Genomic DNA, 25,670 nt, shown 5'->3' on the forward strand with positions numbered 1-25,670 from the left:
ACCGTCATTTATTTAAAAAAAATCTCCACACTATTCACACTCCACACATGTTATTCCTCCTCCTCGTACCTGCTGCACTGAACTGTGAATGTCAAACGGCTGTAAGTGGTATCGGAGCATTTGCATCGGATTACTTTTACGAGTACGAGTACACACACTGAGTATCGGAGCCAGTAAAATTCTAGGGATGGATCTAGGGTGCATCCCTAGAATTTTACTGGTCTGACCCACTTTAGATGGAATTGACCTAAAATTATTTTGACATCCTTGATTGTTAATATCTTCAGAGTAGTTTTTGCATTTCACTAATTCATCCCACGGGCCAGATTGGACCCTTTGGTGGGCCGGATTTGGCCCCCGGGCCGCATGTTTGACACCCCTGGTTTAGACTTAAGTTCAGACTTATTTTGCCTAACCCCAATTACAGTTAACACAATGTTTCCATATGAAAACAAACAAACAAAAACTATTTCAATGTAATCATTCCTGGATATACAACAACAGAAGAGAATACATATTTAATTTAATTTAATTTAATTCAAATCAGTCATGTCCTTTTCTCAACTACCAATATTAATCCTAGTCTTTTAAACAAATATGTTCTTTAGTCAATCCTGAGCTCTATATTTTTGAATAATAGTTTATTTGTACATCTTTTTAAAAGTTTTAATTGTTTTAGACTGTTTTAATCAATCTTCCAGGCCATTCCAAAGATTAACCTCTCTAACGGAAATACATACATCTACTTTTTTTATTTGTTCTTGCCTTAGCTTTTTTTTTTTGTGAAGTGTGACTTTTTTTTATGCTACTTTGATGTAATAATATTATGTATATATATACTGTTCAATTGTTCATTGTTCAATTAAAAAAAGTTACTGCAGATTTCATTACTTTTAAATTATTGTTTTTAAAGCACTTTTTCCCCCCAATTATTTAATTTGAAGAACATTCTAAACTCTAAAGTGAGTAAAATAAAAAGACTATGTCAAGTATATAATATTATTTAATTTATATAATTTCTATTTTATACTTAAAGATTTTTTATTTTATTTTGATTTATCATTATGTTTTGTTTTGTTTTTTTTACTTACATTTGTATCTGTATATTGGAAATGTAAAATATTTTGTGAAGTGTGACAATTTCTTTTATCCTACTTTGATCTAATATTATTATGTACATATATAATGTTCAATTGTTCAATTAAAAAAAAGTTATTGCAGATTTCATTACTTTTAAATTATTGTTTTTAAAGCGCTTTTCCCCCCCAATTATTTAGATAATTTGAAGAACATTATAAACTCTAAAGTGAGTAAAATAAAAAGACTATGCCAAGTATATAATGTTATTTAATTTATATAATTTCTATTTTATACTTCAAGCTTTTTTATTTTATTTTGATTTATTATTATGTTTTGTTTTGTTTTTGTTTGTTTTTTTACTTACATTTGTATCTATATATTGGAAATGTAAAATATTTTGTGAAGTGTGACTATTTTTTATCCTACTTTGATGTAATATTATGTTGTATATATACTGTTCAATTGTTCATTGTTCATTTAAAAAAAAGTTACTGCAGATTTCATTACTTTTAAATTATTGTTTTTAAAGCACTTTTTTCCAATTATCTAGATAATTGGCCAATTATCTAGATAACAGGCCATACCTAACCGAACAGGCCACCCAGCTCCTGGTGCAGACTATGGTTATCTCCCGTCTTGACTACTGCAATGCTCTTCTAACGGGCCTCCCAGCTTGTGTTGTCAAACCACTACAGATGGTCCAGAATGCAGCAGCGCGTCTGGTCTTCAATCAGCCTAAAAGGGCACATGTCACCCCCTTACTCATTGAGTTACACTGGCTACCCATAGCTGCCCGCATAAAATTCAAATCTTTAATCCTAGCCTACAAAATTCTCCGTGGGTCTGCTCCTGTCTACTTAGGTGCACTAATAAAAGCTTATGTCGCCCCACGACCACTCCGCTCGTCTGGGGAACGTAGTCTGGTGGTCCCCAGACCTTGTACAAGACAATCCAGGCTCTTTTCATGGGTCGTTCCACGTTGGTGGAACGCTCTACCAAGTGCTACAAGAACAGAGTCATCCCTGCCTATCTTCAAGAAGCTCCTGAAGACCCAGCTCTTCCGAGAGCACCTCCTGTCCTAGCACTTTCAAACATTCCATTTTAAATATTCTAATAAGGTTTTTCCCAGGACAACCACAGATTCTTTCACGATTATCTCTGGACCTGCTGCGGTGGTCCGGCCTCTTCCCTGCCCTCATCATCACCACTCACTTATCCTCAACCGCCTCCATGTGTCTCCCCCTACTCCCCCCTTCTCCCCCTCTCCCCCAGTCCCTATCTCTATCGCTCTCTCTTTTTCCCCTTCTCTACTCTCTCTCTTTAACCCCAACTGGTCAAGGCAGACGGCCATCCTCCAGGAGTCTGGGTCTGCTCGAGGTTTCTGCTGTTAAAGGGAAGTTTTTCCTCGCCACTGTCACCAGTCACAAGTGTTTGCTCCAGGAGGATTCTGTTGGGTTTCTGTAGAATTGACTTAGAGTCTGGTTTTGACCAACTCTATATATAAAATGTCAAGAGATAACTTTTTTGTGATCTGGCGCTATATAAATAAAATTTGATTGATTGAGTGATTTAATTGGTTTTCCCCTGTAAGTCGCTTTGGAAAAAAGCGTCTGCCAAATGCGTAAACATAAACATAAACATAAACATAATTTGAATCACATTCTAAACTCTAAAGTGAGTAAAATAAAAAGACTATGTCAAATATATAATCCTATTTAATTAATATAATTTGTATTTTATACCTTGAGCTTTTTTATTTTATTTTGATTTATTGATTTTTTTTTTTATTTTTATTTTACTTACCTTTGTAGCTATATATTGGAAATGTAAAATATTTTGTGAAGTGTGACTATTTTTTTTAATCCTACTTTGATGTTATATTATTATGTATATATACTGTTCAATTGTTCATTGTTCAATTAAAAAAAAAGTTACTGCAGGTTTCATTACTTTTACATTATTGTTTTTAAAGCACTTTTTTCCCAATTATTTAGATAATTTGAAGAACATTATAAACTCTAAAGTGAGTAAAATAAAAAGACTGTCAAGTATATAATGTTATTTAATTCATATAATTTCTATTTCATACTTCAAGCTTTTTTTAAAATTTTATTTTGATTTATTATTATTATTATTATTATTATTATTATTATTATTATTATTTATTTATTTATTTATTTATTTATTTATTTATTTATTTTTTACTTACATTTGTATCTACATATTGGAAATGTAAAATATTTTGTGAAGTGTGACTATTTCTTTTATCCTACTTTGATGTAATATTATTATGTATATATATATATATACTGTTAAATCATTCATTGTTCAATAAAATAATAATAATAATAATAATAATAATAATAATAATAATAATAATAAAAATAAATAAATAAATAAATAAATAAAAAAATTACTGCAGATTTCGTTACGTTTGCATTGTTTCAAATTAGTTGTACTGTCCCTTTAAGGAAGGTCCCGCCCACTCAGCATGTGACACAACAAGGAAGTTGACATGCCGGACCTTGATAAAAGCAAAGTGCTACATTTCTTTACAGGTAGCACCTTTCTTAAAAACAGTAGGTTTCATGTAATAAACCCCGTTAGTCCGTTTGGGGAGACTTTTTTTTTGTTTTGGTTTTTTTTTTACGGTGACGTGTAAAATAGCAACAACGCGTCCAGTGTGTCCTGTGTCCCACTTATTTATGTCGTAACCATGTTTCCTTGTGTTGTGATTTGCACTATAACCTTACTGTTTCCACTCGGACGTGCGTCGTTACCTCTCGTTATCAATACGTGGCCTTTCAAGGATGCAACAGCAGCAGGTATGTCTTTATTATGAGGTATTTAACTCTGATATGTCCACAGGGGAAGTGAAGGGAACGGAGGAGTTTGTATTTATTCACTCCAGAGCTGAGACATGTGACACCGAGACCACAATAGACCCACACTGTCACACATAGAAAGTAATACTTGTCTGCATTGTCACACTGTTGAGGGTTTTTACACACACAACTATGATTTAAGCAACTGTCACAATAAGTCCTGTTCGTCCTTACTTTCAGTATGTAAATGTAAAAATGCAGTTATAAGTTTAGATGGTTTGATTTTTAATTTAAAGGTGCAAAATCCATAGATCCTGCTAATTAAAAATATGCACTAATACAGTCGTGGAAAAAAAAAAAAAATAGACCGTTAACCCTTTCATGTATACTGTCACTACAGTGGGCACTTATTCTACAGCTGTTCTCTTGTATATTCATGGATTTTATTTTATTATTTTTTTTTTTTTACACATATCTTTATTAAAGTTTTAAGACATTACATATCGTTTCTGACATGAATTGGTAACATTGTGTAGATCTCCCCTGAGTGTAATAGTTATAGTTTTCACGCAATTATCAGTAAATGCATGTTTCTTCGCTTCAAAAATTAAATGCATGGTGTCCAGCTGAGTGGACATTTTGGCAACTTCATGAAAAATAGGTTCCTAAGAATTTTTTAAAAATTATTATTACTATTTTTTTTTAAATGTATTTTTTTAAATTTTATTTTTCATAAGAAAATTTTCAGTCGCATAGTTGTTTTCATGCCTAAAGAGGAATAAAAACACTCAGGAAAAAAATCTTGATTAAGGTTCTCATAATTCGTGCATGAAAGGGTTAAAAGTCATCAAAAACAATGGTTATGCAATCTGTGTTTATCATGTGACTAAAACAGAAAAGAAAACATGGAATACCTTAAAGCACTGTTTTTGGCAGTACAATGCCATAGATCACAGGTGTCAAACATTAGCTCAGCTAGCTGTAAGGAATGAATTCGAACATTTCAAGACTTTTGAATACCTGTTTTCTGCATTTAAAAAAAAAAAAAAAAAAAAAAAAAAAAAGCTAAGGCAAGAACAAATTAAAAAAAAGATGATGTACGTATTTCCATTAGAGGATAATCTTTGGAATGGCCTGGAAGATTGATTAAAACAGTCTAAAACAATTAAAACTTTTAAAAAAGATGTACAAATTAACTATTATTAAAAAATATAGACCTCAGGATTGACTAAAGAAAATACTTGTTTAAAAGACTAGGATTAATATTGGTAGTTGAGAAAAGGACATGATTTACTTGAATTAAATTAATTATGTATTCTCCTCTGTTGTTGTATATTTAGCAATGATTACATTGAAATATTTTTTGTCTGTTTGTTTTCATATGGAAACATTGTGTTAATTGTAAATAGGGTTAGGCAAAATAAGTCTTAACTTCAGTCTAAACCAAGGGAGTCAAACATGCGGCCCGGGGACCAAATCCGGCCCGCCAAAGGTTTCAATCTGTCCCATGGGATCTATTTGTAAAATGCAAAAATTACACTGAAGATATTAATGATCAAAGATGTTAGAATCATTTTAGGTAAATTCAATCTAAAGTGGGTCAGACCAGTAAAATACTATCATAACCTATAAATAATGAAAACTGCTAATTTTCTCTTTGTTTTAGTGTAAAAAAAAAAAAAAAAGTTAAATTTCACAAAATGTTTACATTTACAGACTAGGCTTTTAGAAGAAATGTGAATAACCTGAAATGTCTTAATAGACGTATGTGGAATTTTAAAAATTAAATGTTTTGTGTATTTGTAGATAAACTGAGATTTGTACGTTGTGATGCACATGTATAAATGATAAACTAAGGTGTAATATTGTTAACATTGCACTTTGAATTTTCAGGTTGTTCATATTTGTTCATGTTATGTTCAAGTACAGTTCGTGGATTTAAACATTTTCACTACAGAATTTTACTTTTTTCACTCAAAAGTTCTTATACCATTATATATATTATTTTACTGGTCCGGCCCACGTTATATCATATTAGGCTGTATGTGACCCCTGAACTAAAATGAGTTTGACACCCCTGCCATAGATTTTGATGCAAGAACTTCAGTGATTTATTTTTATTTATTTGCACATCCTAAACAGCAAGAAAAAAAAAAAAGTAAAAACAATTTTCATTCAAGTAACACCATTGTGCAAGAGAGAATAGAAGCCCAAAAAAGGCTGATTTTGGTTATTATCAAGAAAACCATGGAAATTGCTACATATCAGCTCTTAAATTAAACTCTCATGAGCTATTTTTGTTGTTGTCATTATATTTGTCCAAACAAATGTACTTTTAGTTATACCAGGCATTAAAATGAACAAGAAATTGAAGAAAACAAGTGTGTTTTCCGCGACTGTATATACATTAAGATTAACTGTATTGATATTCAAGGGGGAATTGACTGTTTTAATCAGCTCCATAAAAAGAAAGAAAACAAAATAAAAAATAGAATTAATGAACAAGGGAATCATTGCTCCATGAATCATCAGACTGAGGTGTTATAGACTCTGACGGCAGTGGGCATGTAGGATATTCTATACCTCTCAGTCCCGAATCTTAATGAGGTTCGGCGCCCACTCCTTTTCTGGTTTGTCAGAATCGGATGAACAGGATGATCTGGATTTCCTTACTCAGTGTGCATCACAGTACTCAGTGTGTCCAGCTTCTCCCCAAAAACAGAATCTTCTTTTTTTTTTTTTTCCCACCGGTTTGACCAGCTGTTTTGGGTGTTTTTTCTGTCTGATGCTGCCTCCCCGGCACATAACTGACATCTACTAACACTGGTCTACAAATAAAAAGCCTCCAGAATGAAAGTTTGAGACACTAATAAAGAAAACTTGTGTCAAAATGCTGGTTTATTCTAGTTTCCAAGATATAGCTTTGGGTCAAAATGTGAATTTCTGAGAATTAATGAGAGAATGGATTTTACTCGAAAGGAATGTTTGTCTCAGAGCTACTAGATCTACTTCTAAACACTGTCTGCACATTGCAAAAAATTCACTTTTTCAGGTTGCTGCAGTGGGAGATTTATAATTCAGTTGTATAATGTACATAAAACAATATACAGTCGCGGAAAAAATTATTAGATCATCAAAAGTCATCAAAAACAATAGTTATGCAATCAAGTACTAACTCCTGTGTGTATCATGTGACTAAAACAGACAAAAAAAAAAAAACATGGAATGCCTAAAAGCACTGTTTTTGGCAGTACAATGTATAACAATACATTATTATAACAGCTATTGATGTAAGAACTGAAGTGATTTTGGTTATTATCAAGAAAACATGTAAAATGGCTAGATATCAACTCAGAAATTAAACTCTCATGAGCTGTTTTTGTTGTTATTATATCTGTCCAAACAAATGTACCTTTAGTTGTACCAGGCATTAAAATGAATAAGAAACTGAATTTTAAAAAAAGGGTGGTCTAACGTTTTTTTCTGCAACTGTATATAACAATACTTTATCATATACATTGAAACATCAGATAACCAGCACGTTTGTTATTTGTTTTCCAATTAATTTTTTATTAAAGTATGTAAGATTTAGGACATTCAATCTCTGAGGCAGATAATTTCTAAAAAAAAAAAAAAAAATTGTAGACCAGTGTATTTATCTACCCTGCAAATCAACTTGTCTAACTTAATTAACTTGCTTTTTGCATAAACTCTGCACCCTGTTACTACCTGTTTATCAACCAAAGCAAAACACCAGAGCCACAAACCAGTTTTAAAATGTTTACCCCTTGATATTATACATCTTTTTTTTTTTTTTTTCTTTTATGCTTGTGACAGCTTAAGTGTTAACGGTATCTAAGACTATCAGAGCATTGAATAGGGTCAGGAAACAGTCGGGACCCACTAGACTTTATAACTGCTACTGCCAGGTCTGCCCTCGCTCTATTTGATTTTGTTCAGGATGATACATTGGTCATGTTCAAATTGAAGCTGAAAATATTCTGCATTGCTCCTGACTTATCTGTCAAGTGGATTTCCACCTGGTGCACAGAGCTCGACTCACACACACACACACACACACAAAAAAAAAAAAGATAGAAATGCTGTTCAACACATTGCAAGCAACGGATAAAATCTTTGGGTGATTCAACTTAACTTAAGAATCTCACCGTTTGATGGATGGATACCCTTTAATTTATCAAATGTACATCATTTTTCTTCCCTGAGGAAACTATAAAAGTGAAAATCGTGGCCTGCTATCTGTTCTGTAAAATTATAGTCTGTGAGGCACTACTATTGATCCGCCCATGCAGATCTCTTTTCCTTTGGGGGCTTTCAGAAGCAGCTGACAATGGCAGCCTAATCTCCTCCCTGCCATTCTGCTGCATTTTCTAAGTGAAAATGATTGTAATGCTGAGCGTTCTATAAAAAAAATTCCAGGCAGAAGAGCACTTACAAAAGAAGGTAGATGAGCTTGAATTTGTAAATGGATTACTCGTAAATTATAAAGGAGGAATTTGTGATAGTAGCCTGCTGAACACTGTGTAATGGTCTGAGAATTGAGTAGCAAGCTGGTGGCAGTGCAACCAGTTGGTGTTTTGATCCCCCATGGGCATTGGAGGATCAGTGACCAAATGCTTGTCAGTTCAGGCGCCCTGATCATTAGGAATCCATAACACCGGTCATCATAGGGTGGAAACCTTTAACTCACATGCTTTGAGGCATATATGTAGGCTGAAAAACTGGCTTTAATCCATTGTAAGGGCTACACAATGCTGAAAAAAATGATGTTGCTTTACAGTACTTTGTAAAAGTCTCAGGCCACCATCTGCTTTGTTGGTTGACATGAGCGTATGTATTTATTTCACATGCTCTTTTCTTCAGATACAGCAAGAAAATACAGGAAATATGTGCACAGCCTTTAAAGACACACAAAAAATGCAAACTAAGTGGGTTCTAAAGGTTAAAGCCATTATTTAGTGTGATGCCTGACGCCATGACAAGAAGCAGCATAAACAGAAACATCTGATGTGTTGAATGAAACCTGGTACAAAACATCAGTAAAATCATTCGATAAATTGTCTGAACAAAAAGATTAAAGATGTATGAAGCGCAAAGGGAGGGTACAAAAAATACGATTTCCACTTTGGTTTATAGAAGCTGTTTTTTCTGTGAAACATTTGTTTTTACTGCTGTACATACTTCACATACAGGGTGGGGAAGCAAAATTTACAATGAACATTTAGTTGTTTTTTCTCAGCAGGCACTACGTCAATTGTTTTGAAACCAAACATATACTGATGTCATAATCATACCTAACACTATTATCCATACCTTTTCAGAAACTTTTGCCCATATGAGTAATCAGGAAAGCAAACGTCAAAGAGTGTGTGATTTGCTGAATGCACTCGTCACACCAAAGGAGATTTCAAAAATAGTTGGAGTGTCCATAAAGACTGTTTATAATGTAAAGAAGAGAATGACTATGAGCAAAACTATTACGAGAAAGTCTGTTAGATACTATTAAAGAAGAATGGGAGAAGTTGTCACCCGAATATTTGAGGAACACTTGCACAAGTTTCAGGAAGTGTGTGAAGGCAGTTATTGAGAAAGAAGGAGGACACATAGAATAAAAACATTTTCTATTATGTCAATTTTCTTGTGGCAAATAAATTCTCATGACTTTCGATAAACTAATTGGTCATACACTGTCTTTCAATCCCTGCCTCAAAATATTGTAAATTTTGCTTCCCCACCCTGTATATCAGATTGGATCTAAATACAGAGACTGACAAATGCACGTGTGGTCATTAGAACTTGTTAGGGCTGCATGATATTGGAAAAAACTGACATTGCGATTTTTTAAAAACCCTGCGATATATATTGCGATTTCCAAAACTACTCAGGAGGATATAATAGCTGTGTGGTGCTGACGTAAATGGTCAAACAAAGGCAGTCGTCCCTAACCCCCGGTCCCCGGATCTTGTGGTACCAGGCTGCAAAGGAAAAAAAATAGGACCAATGGCCCTGGAGCTTACTGGCCAAATTAAAAGCTTTGGGAAATGTATCCAGATGCCATTTAGTATCACCCAGTTATGTGTATTTATTCTGTGACAGAAATAGCCCATGTTTTGGTCATATTCCAATCAGATCTGTAAAAAATTCAAATTCCAACTTGATATCATTGATACTTATTTATTGGATCAATCCACTTCCTATCTGTTATAATGGGAAAATGTGTCAAAGTCACACCAAATCCAGAATCAGATCCGGATCGAAATAATTGCAATACCTTGTGTTGGCATTATCATACAGTAGCTGTATACCAAGTTTGAAGTCAATCAGAACTGTACACAGTAAATTTGCCAGTGTAAAAAATGCACTGTCAAAGTATTTTAATTCTTTTGGAGTTATTCCAACAATGGACAGAGTAAAATTTAACAAGATAACTTTCAGTGTTGGTGAAAATAATTGGAGTTAACAGAGGTTTTACACTGTCAGTGTCATATATTCAGTGTTAAAGTAAATCGACTCTCTCAAAGTTAATTCAACACCGATAAGAGCAAGATACCTTTCAGTGTTAAAAAATAATGACTCTGAAAAGCCCTGCCCACCAACCTCTGCATTCAAACTGAGTGAGAAGTTGGACTCTGGCATTGCCATCTTCCTCACATCGAGAAACTGCGGTAATTTTGTGTAAATAAACTATTGCTTTTGTTATTTCATTCAAGCAGAATCTGTGTGCAAGAATAAATAATAATGTTTTGGTCATATTCCAATCAGATCTTTAAAAAATTCAAATTCCAACTTGATAGTCACACCAAATCCAGAATCAGATCCGGATGGAAATAATTTCAATACCTTGTGTTGACATCATCATACAGAAGCTGTATACCAAGTTTGAAGTCAATCAGAACTGGAGTTTGGGAGAAGAAGACGATTGAATTTTTTCCCCATAAGAGCCCATGTTAAATTTTCCGTAAGTTCCCGGATCCAGAAGAAGATCCTGATCAGCATGTGGCCATTATGTTTTGGTCATCTCCCCATCAGGGCTGGACTGTAGAAATTTACACTTGATATCATTTATATTTACTGAGTTATTGCATCGATCCACTTCCTATCTCTTATAATGGGGAAATTTTTAAAGGTGCACCAAATCCAGAATCAGATCTGGATCCAAATAATTTCACTAACTTTTGTTGACATCATCATAAAGAAGCTGTATACCAAGTTTGAAGTCAATCGTAATTGTAGTTTCAGAGAAGAAGACGATTGGAGTTTTTGTAGCAGACACCGACGCCCGATACCGCATGACGACAATAGCTTACAGCCTGTCAGCCAGTAAGCTAAAAAATGATGGTCAATATTAAAGCAATTTTTTTACATTAGTCTTGCGGAGATTTCATTTTGAAAAGCGACCATTTCCGCCCTCACCTCACAACCACTCTTGTCTCTGGTGCCATTTCATGAATCAGTAGAAACACAAGCTAAAGAAATGAGCCAAAAACTAAATTCACTGGAGAACTTTTTCAGGAAGAAATGAGGAAACAATGAGGCTGCAGAAGGGTCACAGACTGCCTGCAAACAGAAAACTGCATTTAGAAGGAAATATCAGGATTCCTACCCAAGTTCCAAGTTCATCACAACAGGTGACACACAAGCACCTCCAGACTGCTCTGGCACATCAGTCCATGTTTGAGACAACTTCAAACCTCTGTGCATTCTGGATTCAAGTCAAAGCAGAATATGTGGATATCGCCACAAAAGCCCTGAAAGTCCTTCTTCCATTTCCAACCTCATATCTGTGTATGGCTGGGTTTTCTGCGATGATGAATTACCAAGACAAGAATACAGAGTAGACTGGATATATGGAACACAATCAGAGTGTGTGTCTCCCATCAGCCCCAGGTGGGACCGTCTAGTTGCAGGGAAACAAGTTCAGGGTTCCGACTGGTTCTGCATTAGGGTGAGTCGATATTCTACTGTAGAATCATTGGAATTGTCTGATATACAGTGTAAGTGTTTCAGATCACATGCTCTGAACTGGCAAAGGTTTTTGTTATTGGAACCCCCGCACCTCTACCCGGTCCACAGAAAATTTTCATGCATGAAACCGGTCCGCAGTACAAAAAAGGTTGGAGACCACTGCATTAAGGCACTATCGACACAGAACACGTGTTTCAGTATCATCCTTCTTGTAGCCGAAATAATTCTAGATAACTGATGTTGGTTTTCTTTGTGGCACCAAGTCTGACTGCCTGTTCCACCTCCTCCACCCTCATCTACCTTCATGTGGTTTCTTTTCCGTATCTGTCTCTACCTTTTTGCTCGAGTATTTGTTCTCTGTTTGCCCTTTAGTAGTACAGTCTACTCTCGTTATACCGCCAACTTCCGTTCACGGCCAAATTGGCGGTATAGCGAAAATGGCGTTACAACGGGTTGCGTCCATAATGTGCATGTCTTTACTATATGATGTCTATGCTGCCTCCGTTAACCCATTCTAATTGCGTTTCTAAATAAATCTTGATTCTGTTATGTTGTAAGGGATCATTTAAAGTGGGGAAACATTTTATGCATTATTATACCGTGTCGGGAAATGACACCCCATCATCTTGAGGCTTTGGCTTAATCCCACGTCCTCTTCCCGACATCCTGACCTACTGAGTGTTCTGCGATAAATGAACGGTGGCCGTTCCGTAGACCTACTCGTAGCTTGTCGCGATCAGCGTCTGGCGTGTTTGTTTCAGTGCATTGTTAAAATTTATGTGTACTCGATGGCAATCACGCTGGTGGTATAACGGTCAGGAAATCAATGGTATAAGTGTTGTTTGTGCATGGAACTGGGCTGGCGGATGGCGATAGGCAGAAATGGTGGTATAATGGCGGGCGGTTTAACGAGAGTAGACTGTAACTCTGTTTTACTCATTTGTTTTGTGTTTGTCCCTTGGCTGCTTATTGTAAAGCGTCTTTGAGTACTTAGAAAAGCGCTAGCTATATAAAACAGATGTATTATTATTATTATTATTATTATTATAACTTTATTTGTATAGCACCTTTAAAAACCGAGTTTACAAAGTGCTTTGACAGACAAAGCAAAAGTACATAACAGCAGAAAAAACATAGCAAACAACACAACCCAATAAAAGAGATGAGTACAGCAAACATGAAAACACGACTAACTTTGAATGTATCACAGTGGAGAGGGCAGAAATAACAGAATATGATGCTGTTAAATACGAAATGAAGGAGTGTAATAAAACAGCATCATGTATGTCAGTATAAATGAACAACCAAAACAGGGTAAAATTAAATATTCAACTTTAAAAAGAGACAACATCACATGAAGGCAAGTCTATAAAAATGTGTTTTAAGAAGTGACTTAAAAGATGACATTATTATTATTATTATTATTATTATTATTATTATGTGATTTTCTCTTGTTCGTTGCTCATTTTTCAATATTTTTAGCAGCTTCTCACTCTATGTGCAGGGGTGTGGTCTGCTTTGGCAAACTGATTAAGAATGATTGTGATTGGTGGATCGCTGCACGCAGTGTGTGTCAGGCACCCAGGTTGAAATGAGATGAAAACACATTGAGTTTGCCTCCTACATTGTAGGATCTGCAATGTGACTATTGTGCACACGTACATTGCGATGATGATGTTCAGACAATATATTGTGCAGCTCTAGTTATAAATGCATCTGTATAGATAAATAACAGGTTAAGTCTGAATACTTTTTTGTGTGCAGCTCTAAACCAGCTGAACTTTAATGCTGTGCAACTGATTTCATCACAGGGGAACCTACGAGTCTTCATTAGTGTTTTAAGAGAATAAATGTGGCACTTTAAAGGTCCATTGTGTCAGATTTTGGAAGATGTAACTGCAGAGATGTAGTATATTAGTGTTATGGCCGGCCTAGGGGAACCCAATCTCAACATAAAAGAGATTTCTCTCTTCTCTGCTCCCAAAGAAGACCAAAGCCAAACGAGTGTGCAGTCCCAAAGTAAATAATTACTTTGCAAAATTATTAAACGAGAGTGTCAGGGTGAGCGCAGCCAACACAACAAACAAAACAGACTATTTTGAAACTATTTACCTAGCAAAAGAAAGCAAAACAAAATACAGGATCTTATTTTTCTAACAAAAACAGGAGAAAAATAGCACAAAATAAAACAGCTTCCTCTACCTGTAAATGGGCTGCCGTATTTCAGACAGACCAAAATATGTACAAATATTTGTAAAAAGGCTGCAGATCGCACTAGATTCATTTTAGATTAACAAACATGAAATCACTGTTACAGGTATACATGTTTTATTAGTATATAGTCATAAAAACGTAACATAAAAAAACTTGTGATTTTGATTCAGTACCCTACACACTTCGTCTTCTACTTTTTTCTATTTTATCAGTGCGTTACCATCACAAACTGCAGAGGAATTAGTATCAACTTATCTTAAAATCTAAAAACAAACAGCTTTTTATAAAGGACTTGGACATCGGTAATTATTGAAGTGTAGAAATATGGAATAAAAAGAGGAATGTGTCTGAAAACAAAATTATTCCAACTTTATGGGCAACAGTGTAGATGTGTTTCTGTTTTTGGAGATGGAACTGTGTTGCTTTCTGTTGAGTTTCAAAAAAAGGCCTTGAAATATGCAAAACTTAAGGATTATTATGTATAGTATGACTTAAATGTGGCATAATTAAGGGATATAACTTCATATTGATGTACCGATTTGTGAGGATTTCATGTGCATCGGTGGTATTCTGGGTAATTTAAGGGATGAGAACAGGATAAGCATAAATAAGCCTTAGGCCTCTGTGAATTTGTTTTTCAGTTACTAGTCAGAGTGTGAGGGAAATTTCAGTGGAATAATTTTTGATCTGTGTAAGTATATATGTAAATATAAAAGAATAATGTAAAAAGAAGAGGGAGATAGATATATATATATATATATAGATATATATATATATATATATATATATATATATATATACACTGTATATGTATGTATGTGTGTATATATATATATATATATATATAAATAAATATAAATGTATATATATATAAATATATATATATAAATGTATATATGTATGTATATATATGTATATATGTATGTATATATATGTATATATGTATATATGTATATATATGTATGTATATATATATGTATATATATATATGTATATATATGTATATATATGTATATATATGTATATATGTATATATATATGTATATATATATGTATATATATATGTATATGTATTATATATATGTATGTATATATATATATATATGTATGTATATATATATATATATATATATATATACACATGTGTATATATATATATATATATATATATATATATAATATATATATATATATATATATATATATATATATATACACATGTGTATATATATATATATATATATACATGTATATATTTATTTATTTATTTATTAATATTTTATGGAGAAGGGGAGCAATTAAATAAGTTGCATTTCTTCCCACCCCTTTTCAGGAACATAAATGAAACTATTGTGCTGGGTTTTTTTTTCCAAGATTGTCTTGATTGGTGATTTTTGTATTATTACCTCCGCCAAGGAGGTTATGTTTTTGCCAGGGTTTGTTTGTCTGTTTGTTGTTTGTTTGTTTGTTTGTTTGTCTGTCCGTTAGTGTGCAACATAACTCAAAAAGTTATGGACAGATTTTGATGAAATTTTCAGGGTTTGTTGGAAATGGGATAAGGAAGAAAGGATTAAATTTTGGTGGTGATCGGGGGTGGAGGGGCCCACGGGGGGGCCACTGATCAGTCTTGGCGGAGGTCTGCGCTCTCCGAGTGCTTCTAGTTATTTCTGTTTTACTTGTTCACACACACAGTAGTGGAAAAAGTTATTAGACCATCAAAAGTCATCAAAAATAATGGTTATGCAATCAAGTACTAACTCCTGTGTGTATCATGTGACTAAAACAAACTGAAAAGAAAACATGGAATACCTAAAAGCACTGTTTTTGTCAGTACGATGCCATGGATATTGATGAAGAACTGAAGTGATTTTGGTTATTATCAAGAAAACCATGGGAAATGGATAGATATCAACTCTGAAATTAAACTAAATTAAAGACCCAGACTTGCGACACTGATAGGGATAAGGAGGGCAGACGAGGGTGAATATAAAGTAAAGACGAGGATAAAGAGAACAGAAAAAACAGTCACGTTTCCTTATTTGTTTATTATGTACAAAGAAAGACGAATATTTGTTTTATGTATTCTCTAGGCAGCTGGGCTTTGACACTGTCCGTTTTCACTTTGCAGTTCAGGACTTTAAGTTACGCATTTATTGCAAGATGTTTTACATGAGGTGAAAACTAAATAACTAAATGAACTCACCTTACCTACTCACTCACATTAATACATACAGTTGTGGAAAAGTTATTAGACCATCAAAAACTGGTTATGCAATCAAGTACTAACTCCTGTGTGTATCATGTGACTAAAACAGACAGAAAAGAAAACATGGAATGTCTAAAAGCACTGTTTTTGTCAGTACAATCCCATAACTATTAATGTAAGAACTGAAGTGATATTGGTTGTGATGAAACCCAACTAAATGTGAGTAGTTTTACTTTTTGACAGATTTACTCAGTAGTGAATTTCATTTTAATATGTTTATTTTTGCTGGAATTCAGGTCTGTCTCCCATAAAACAAATGGATATAATATTCTACTTCTTTGTGAATTTAGTTTAGTTGAAGTTATTTGCACATTATATGCAGTGAGATGGTAAAAATTACACACATACACAGTCGCGGAAAAAATTATTAGACCATCAAAAGTCATCAAAAACAATGGTTATGCAATCAAGTACTAACTCCTGTGTGTATCATGTGACTAAAACAGACAGAAAAGAAAACATGGAATGCCTAAAAGCACTGTTTTTGTCAGTACAATGCCATATATATTGATGTAAGAACTGAAGTGATTTTGGTTATCAAGAAAATCATGAAAAATGGATAGATATCAGCTCTGAAATTAAACTCCTATGAGCTATTTTTGTTGGTATCATTATATTTGTCCAAACAAATGTACCTTTAGTTGTACCAGGCGTTAAAATGAACAAGAAATTGAAGAAAACAAGGGTGGTCGAATAATTTTTTCCATGACTATACATAGAAATCTTTATGATCTTTTGTAATTGACTGCAATTGTATTGTGCCTGATGTTTTAATACCAGCCTTGTAAAAAAGTAGAGTGAAGTCATCTTCACTAAGTGGTGGATATGCTTGTTTTTGTCAGCTGGTGAACCTGAGAAATAAGACGCATCGATGAACAAGAAATTGAAGAAAACAAGGGGTAGTCTAATAATTTTTTCCATGACTGTTGAATTTCATTGCATGTTTTGGTTATTATCAAGAAAACCATGAAAAATGGATAGATATCAGCTCTGAAATTAAACTCTTATGAGCCATTTTTGTTGGTATCATTATATTTGTCCAAACAAATGTACCTTTAGTTGTACCTGGCGTTAAAATGAACAAGAAATTGAAGAAAACAAGGGTGGTCGAATAATTTTTTCCACAACTATACATAGAAATCGTTATGATCTTTTGTAATTGACTGCAGTTGTGTTGTGCCTGATGTTTTAATACCAGCCTTGTAAAAAAGTAGAGTGAAGTCATCTTCACTAAGTGGTGGATATGCTTGTTTTTGTCAGCTGGTGAACCTGAGAAATAAAACGCGTCGATGAACTAGAAATAAAAGAAAACAAGGGGTGGTCTAATAATTTTTTCCATGACTGTATGTTAAATTTCATTGCATATTCAGAATAAATCACTAAATCTCAAGTATGCACAGATCGAAATGAAATTATCAATTCATGGATTCATTCATATTAGAAAAGAATTCACTTTTTTTTTTAACCCATTTAATGCATGTTGCAGTGTTTTGTTTGCAAGAGTGATCAAATACACTTACCTGTTAGAAACAAGATGGCTGATTCCACCCTGTGACCCTGTGTGGATCATCAGATGCAGATGAACTTCCTGAGTCCCCAGGGGGTAATTCATATCTTATGCTTTATAATGTAGCTTGGGACGCCCTGCAGTCTGGCGGGTCGGTGTTGGATGCAGTGGAGAAAGGCTGTGCCCGCTGTGAAACGGAGCAGTGTGATGGCAGCGTGGGTTATGGAGGCAGCCCCGATGAGACCGGAGAGACCACGCTGGACGCCATGATCATGAACGGGTAAACCTCCGAGCTCAGCCGCTTTCAAAGTAAAATAAGGAGAAACGTATACGGTGAAAATATTTTTCTAACGAGACATAAAGAATCAGTAAATATCAAATGCGGAAAAGGAATAAATAAAACATCTGTAGTGTTTTCATTAGCAGCTTAGAAGTACCTTCTCTCAAACACCACACACAGATCTGTTTTTGTAGATCTAATATTTTTGCCCTAGATGTTGACTTTGAAGCTATAATTCTAAAAATCCTCTCATGGTGAACTTTCTAAAAGTAAAGTATGTTTTTATAAAATGCAGAGAAATGATGAGGGAAATGTTCCTTTCTTAATCATCTATGACTGTAATCAATACGAGACTGACCCACAGCCTGATTAATGCTTGATTTCTATAATTATGCACCTGCATAATTAGCCGACAGATTGTGTAACAGTTTTACAATTGTGCTTTGAACATCTATGCATTTTTAATATTTTACAAGCATCACCAAATGACCTTTCCAATGAGGTTTTCTTCAGTTAAGCACTAATTAAGAGTCTCATTAGGATCCTTAAATACAAACATTTACACACCCACCGGAGACAATGATTATTCCACAATGACAAAAAAGAAACCCTAAAAACAGCTGCAACATGTTTGTAACTCTATAGGATGTCTGTGAGCGACCACAGGCATGAGAATACACAGGATTATTTTACAAATAAGGGTTTCTATTAAACCCAAAGAACAGAAAGAATGAGTTCTAAAAGTTCTGGGCCAACAAAAGAAAAACAACAAACAAAAGTAACTTAAACTAACTAAACAACAAAGTATCATAAGAAATGAACTGACTCAACATAAACATACATAACAACACAAACAACTGACATTATATATTGTTGTGACTTTATTTGGGGAAAGATAAAGTACAAGTAATTTGTGTTTGGATTTATTATAATTTCATGATACATATGCAATTTCATGATAATTTATTTCTGAGTAAAATATACAGTATATTTTATTTGTGATTTATGTTAAAAGTTGAGCTAAAATAAGCCATAGTGAATGCTAAGATTAAGATAACTACGTTTCCCATGAGGCTTAGCATTACCCAAGAGGTATAGGAAATTTTCACAGAAGTAGATGTATGTATGCCACGAGTTGTGAAAAGTTGTATGTGTTTTCAAGTTGCCGCACACAGTAAAATGAATGCGTATTTTTAAACTGAGAGTCTCGCTTCGTTATTTTTGGACGTAATTTGGATAATTACAACATATATACACAGTATATACCAAGTATACACTGGGTGATCAGATCCATCTATCACAAAATAATAACATAAAATAAATTATTCACATTATTAAAAGAAACGCAGAGTATACTTTTTTTTCTTTTGTTTAGACAAGGTATAGTTTTTAGACTTTACCTGCTTGACAGTTTCGACTGTGACTCCAGTCTTTGTCAGAAGTGTCATCCGACATGCTGCTGACGTCAAGCAGGTAACATCTAAAAACTATACCTGGTCTGAACAAAAGAAAAAAGAAAAATATATTACATTAACAAATGACAAAATGAACGCTATTAGCCGAAATGCAGAGTAGTTAAGTCTTAAGATCACACAGATAGTATTAATCAAACCAAAAGCAATGTTCAAACAAACTCATGCCTTCCAAAACAAAGATAATCTAAACTAAATAACCCCAAATCCCCCCACCATAGCAGTATTTTGGTGTGACCTCATTCTGAAAACTGTGAAGTGAATGAGAACTTAATCATGGATTTTGAGCCCTTTATTGCAGCACCTTCTGTACACTTTACCAGAAGGAAATTATCCACGATGCATTGTGTTATGACATTAACCCTGGGGATAAAGAGGAGATGCACTGATTTACCAAAATTTAAAAAAGGATTAAAACAGGATTTAAGATGGTTCAGAGAAACACATCAACTCTGAATGAAAGGACCAATACGAACACCGATTCATCAAATACTTCTGTTTACTTTTACTTTATGACGCCATTTTATAAAATTAGTGAATCTACTAGTAAACCACACAATTCCCAAACTGCAGATATTTACAGCTGGGACTGTTTTTGAACCAGAACAATGAATGAATTATTTATTTTAATGTTACTGTAGTTTATGTAGAGCCGTAAACTTGGACCCTTGGGCCTGTTTTATGTTCACACTGATGAAGGCTGCAACATGGACCAGTACAATAGAAAAGAAAATTTGATAAATTAACATAATGTTCATTAAACAGATTTAACTGTTGACAAATAGGACTAATTTACCTCCACCAAACAAAATAAAAATGCACTATGTAACATAATTTATGTGTTTAGCGCATGTACGTAAAATGAAAGTAAAATGTTAAATTATAATTACAAAATTAAAAAAACAACAGTGGAAAAAAATCAAAATCTTACCAAGTGTATTTTTCTCATTTCTAGTCAAAATATTTCATCACACTTAAAAAAGACAATCACCTAAAGAGTAAATTTTCAGTAAGATATAAGAACTTATTTTTAGACAATAGATCTTGAAAATATTATTTCAAGAAATCTTACCAAGATAATTTTCACTTGTTCCATTGGCAGATTTTTTCGCTTGAATTAAGCAAAAAAACAAAAACAAAAACCTTGAATTAAGTGTGATGAGATATTTTGACTAGAAATGAGGAAAAAAAACACTTGGTAAGATTTAGATTTTTGCAGTGTATTAGGTAAGAGTGCTCACTCCAGGTCAGAGAGGAAGTCCTGCCTCAGGTGGAGTTTATCTCAGGATCTTGTTCACGAGTGATGGAGCAGGAGATTGACAGGTGGATCGGGGCGGCGTCTGCAGTGGTGTGGACACTAAACTGGTCCATTGTGGTGAAGAGGGAGCGAAGCCCAAAGGCAAAGCTCTCAGTTTATCGGTCAATCTACATTCTGACCTTCACCTATGGTCATGAACTCTGGGTAATGACCGAAAAAATTAGGTTGCGGGTACAAGCGGCCTTTCTTCGCAAGGTGGCCCGTGTTGTGCAAAGGTACATATCCCCGCTCAGAATTGTTTCCCCTTGCCTCAGGAGCATAATTTCGACTTTTTATCTCATAATTATGGCGTTCTTATCTCATAATTATGACTTTTTAGCTCAGAATTTCAACTTTTAGTTCATATTATGACTTTTATCTCATAATTATGACTTTTTAACCACATAATTTTGATTTTTATCTCATAATTCTGGCTTTCTTATCACATAATTATGAATTTTTACTTCATAATTTTGACTTTTAGCTCATACTTATGACTTTTTATCTCATAATTTTCACTATTTATCTCATAATTATGGCTTTTTATCCCATACTTTTGACTTTGTATCTCATAATTGTGACTCATATCTCAGAATTATAACTTTTTATCTCATAATTTTGGCTTTTTATCTCATAATTTTGACTTTTTAGCTCATAATTTTGATTTTTATCTCATAATTATGGCTTTCTTATCTCATAATTATCAATTTTTACCTCATAATTTCAACTTTTAGCTCATGATTATGACTTTTTATCTCATAATTTTCACCATTTATCTCATAATTATCGCTTTTTATCCCATAATTTTGACTGTTTATCTCATAATGACTCGTATCTCAGAATTGTAACGTTTTATCTCATAATTTTGACTTTTTATCTCATAATTATGACTCATATCTCATAATTATGACTTTTTACCACATAGTTTTTACTTTTATCTCATAATCATGACTTTTTATCCCATAATTTTTAGTATTTATCTCATAAGTATCACTCATATCTCATAATTATGACTTTTTATGTCATACTATATTATGTTTTTCAGTGGTGGAAACATTTCCAGCACTGAAAAAAAATATCCCCATGGCAAGTCATAATTGTGAGATAAAGTCAAAATTATGCTCCCGCAACCAGGGGAAACAATTCTTAGCGAGGATACGTACCTTGGCACAACACCGGGTTCAGCCTTAGAGATAGGGTGAGGAACTCTGACATCCTGGAGGGACTCTGAGTAGAACCACTGCCAGTTGAGGTGGTTTGGGCATCTAGTGAGAATGCCTCCCAGACGCCTCTCTGGCATGTCCGTCCAGGAGGAGACCTCGGGGCCGACCCAGGACACGCTGGAGGGATTATACCTCTGGGCTAGCCTGGGAACACCTCGGGATTCCCCTGGAAAAGCTGGTGGAAGTGGCCAGGGAGAGGGCTGTCTGGGCTTCTCTGCTGAGGCTGCTGCCCCCGCGACCCGGACCCAGATAAGCGGATGAGGACGAGTGACAAGCAGTATATTAGTATGTGAAGGTTACTGACATCTTAAAGTAGTGTGTCTGCTGGTCTGTATGTTGTTTTAATTACATAGTTCGGAGAAAAAAAAAGAAAAAAAAGAGAACTCAAACACAGCATCTTATGCAAAAGCGAAAAAACATTTATCTGTAGAAATCATAGTTTAGTGAATAAGTAAGACATACTTATATATAGCACCTTTCCAAACCGTTAAAAAATAGTTTACAAGACAAAACAATACACAGATAAGAAAAGAACATAAATACAGCATGAAATAAATAACAAGGCGTAGGTTTTACACTGTAAAGTCCAACAGAAATACATAAAACATTGTCAAATCAATATGAAATACTACTTAAAATGGAATGAAATCAATAAGATACAAAAGTGGGTTTTAAGAGGACTCTGATGCTCATCTGATTTCTGTGGGCAGTGAATTCCATAGCTTAGGGGCATGAAAAGAACATGTATAGTCCCCTTGAAGGTTTAGGTTGGACCTTAGAATCCACAGCAGATGGTTGTTAGAGGATCTCAGGTTGCTATTTCTAGAACACGGCACTAGAAACTCAGCTATATATTCTGGGGCTTTCCTGTAGAGTGCCTCGTACATAATTACCAAAATCTTAAATCAATCCTGTATCTGATGGGGAAGCAGTGAACTGCCGCTAGGACCAGATTGATGTGCTGCCTGTGATTTGTTCTAGTGAGGAGGTGTTCCACTGCATCCTGCACCAACAGATCCTCCACTGTGAGAACAATGCAAGGAGTTACAATAATAAAGGCCACAGGGGCATTAATATGAAACTATGTGTCCCTAAAAGACAACATGCACCTAAGGTTTGAGACGTCTCGTGACTGAAAAAAGCAAGAACGTATCAGCCACAAAGAATTTTATTTACTCATAGACTCCGTTTATTCAAACATCCATAGGGTTTACCAAAATACCATTGAAAAACTTTATAATAAATACTTCCTGTGCAAATATATGAGTAATATTGTTCTTTGCTGGTAAGTATAGTTGCGCAATAAATACCAAATTTCTTATTTTTACCTCCACCAGGATGTACTGTGATCACTTTGCTTTGTGTGTTTGTTTGTTTGTTAGCAAGATAACTCAAAAAGTTATGGACGGATTTTCAAGAAATTTTCAGGAAATGTTGATACTGGGCACAAGGAACAACTGATTACATTTTGGTGGTGACTGGGGGTGGGGGGACAGATCTGTCTTGGCGGAGGTCTGCACTCTCCGAGTGCTTTTCTTGTTCTCATTATTTTTGCTCATTGGTGTTTTTTCTCTGCACTTGCTTTTCGTATGTTGCTGCTGTTAACTGAAATTTCTCCATGGTGAGATAAGTTTTACCTTATCTACAAATCCTCACTCTGATATCCTCCTGAAACCCAACAATGCATTTTGGTCTTCTGTAGGGGTTAGGTAGTTTTACAGCTTTACTTACCAAAAAATAAAAATAAAAAAACAACACACTAAAAATTAAAATAAATAACACACTGTCCACTGCAAAGTACATTCCATAAAAATTTTTATAAAAATGTATCAGAAATACTGTTGCATCATGCTGTTTATATATTTGTACATTTTGTAAGTATTTTCAAACTTTTCTTACTTTAATCCTTACATATAACATATATTAAATATCCCTATGTTGCTTATCTTATCTGATCTTATCAGTAAATCCTCACCCTGATATCCTCCTGAAGGGGTTAAGAGTTTTACAGCTTTACTTACACAAAACAAATAAACACTGTCCACTGGAAAGTAAATTCTGTGTATAAACAAGAAAAGCACTCGGAGAGCGCAGACCTCCACCAAGACAGATGCCCCCCCGCCCCAATCACCACTAAAATTTAATCATTTGTTCCTTGTGCCAGTATCAACATTTCCTGAACATTTCATGAAAATCTGTCCACAACTTCTTGAGTTATCTTGCTAACTAACAAACAAACAAGCAAAGTGATCACAATACCTCCTGGCGGAGGTAACAAAATGTATCTGGAAAAAAACCCCCCAAAAAAAACAGTTTCATCATGCTGTTTCCAATCAAGGCATTATTTATTATTTTTGATACTCACATTTTTATTGAGGTCTTTCACATTTTAACAGAGATACATATTCAAACTAGAAAAGCACTCTGAGAGCACAGACCTCTGCCAAGGCAGATCAGTCCCTCCCCGATCACCACCAAAATTGAATAATTTGTTGTTTGTGCCAGTATCAACATTTCCTGAAACTTTCATCCAAATCCGTCCATAACTTTTTGAGTTATCTTGCGAACAGACAGACAAAAAAACAAAACAAAACAAAACAAAAAAATCGCCACTTACTCAAAGTTATGGACAGATTGTGATGAATTTTTCAGGAAATGTTGATACTGGCACAAGGGACAAATGATTAAATTTGGGTGGTGATTGGGGGGGGACTGATCTGCCTTGGTGGAGGTCTGCGCTGTCCGAGTGCTTCTCTAGTTCAAATGTCTTTCATTATGTTATGTTCACTTTCCCTGAACGAGTTAAGTTTATGACACTCCCAGAGGATGTGTGTGTGGTTTGCTTCTCTTTCCACATACATGTATGTTGGGAAGCAGTTTGTTTGCTCTTCACTTTAGGTGTAATGAAGTCACGGCTCAGGTTTTTCCATCCAAATTCCCTCCATGTTCTTGAATACAAGGCAATTATTTAATGTAAAAAAAAAAAAATTAAAAAAAAGCCAAAAATGTTACTTTCCTGGGTCTCGGGAGGATTAATCTTAATCCAGTCTTAATATAATGGTGATAGTGTTACAGATATAGTATGATTGCAGGGCTGTTAATGCTAAGTTGTATTTTAATGTAGAGGATTTTTTTTTAGGTCACTTGGTGTAAATAGCTTATGCATAATAATAAGCTCTTTTGGGTAAAGTGATGATGGTTTGCATGTTGCTAATGTGGACTCAGTGGACTGTTTACCGCATAATCAAGAAAAGTAAATTTACTTTAAGAACTGTGCTTTTGATACTTATTTAACAAGTACAATGTGGAAGTGCATCTGTCCCTGGTACTGCCTGCATCCACTCCACCGCTGAGAAAATACAAGGAACACTGTGCACTTCACATTGTATGTGTTTAATCATGCATGTTATGAAGAGTAGTAATTACTGATTAACAACTGTGACCTCTAACCGGCACCAGTGTGAATTCTGTACGTTGTCTGAACAGGGATCGATGGAGGTTGGAGCTGTTGGAGACCTGA

At 34.4% G+C, this 25,670-nt stretch overlaps 1 protein-coding gene across 1 annotated transcript; it reads left to right on the plus strand.

Annotated features, from left to right (window-relative positions):
- The first annotated feature begins 3,565 nt into the window (after nucleotides 1-3,565).
- Nucleotides 3,566-25,670, plus strand: LOC115427543 (N(4)-(beta-N-acetylglucosaminyl)-L-asparaginase-like). Its single transcript, XM_030146127.1, has 3 exons — nucleotides 3,566-3,905; nucleotides 18,005-18,158; nucleotides 25,637-25,670. The coding sequence occupies exons 1-3, from the start codon at nucleotides 3,797-3,799 to the stop codon at nucleotides 25,668-25,670; spliced, it is 297 nt and encodes a 98-aa protein (XP_030001987.1). The 5' UTR covers nucleotides 3,566-3,796.

Source organism: Sphaeramia orbicularis, chromosome 10 (assembly GCF_902148855.1).
Source record: "Sphaeramia orbicularis chromosome 10, fSphaOr1.1, whole genome shotgun sequence".
Classification (NCBI taxonomy): Eukaryota; Metazoa; Chordata; class Actinopteri; order Kurtiformes; family Apogonidae; genus Sphaeramia; species Sphaeramia orbicularis.

What these genes read in the sequence shown, in the direction of transcription:
- LOC115427543 (XM_030146127.1), top strand. Translation starts at nt 3,797, where the DNA reads ATGTTTCCTTGTGTTGTGATTTGCACTATAACCTTACTGTTTCCACTC. An exon ending in CAAGGATGCAACAGCAGCAG is followed by an intron (nt 3,906 to 18,004) that starts GTATGTCTTTAT and finishes TTTATAATGTAG; the next exon opens with CTTGGGACGCCCTGCAGTCT. An exon ending in GACGCCATGATCATGAACGG is followed by an intron (nt 18,159 to 25,636) that starts GTAAACCTCCGA and finishes TTGTCTGAACAG; the next exon opens with GGATCGATGGAGGTTGGAGC.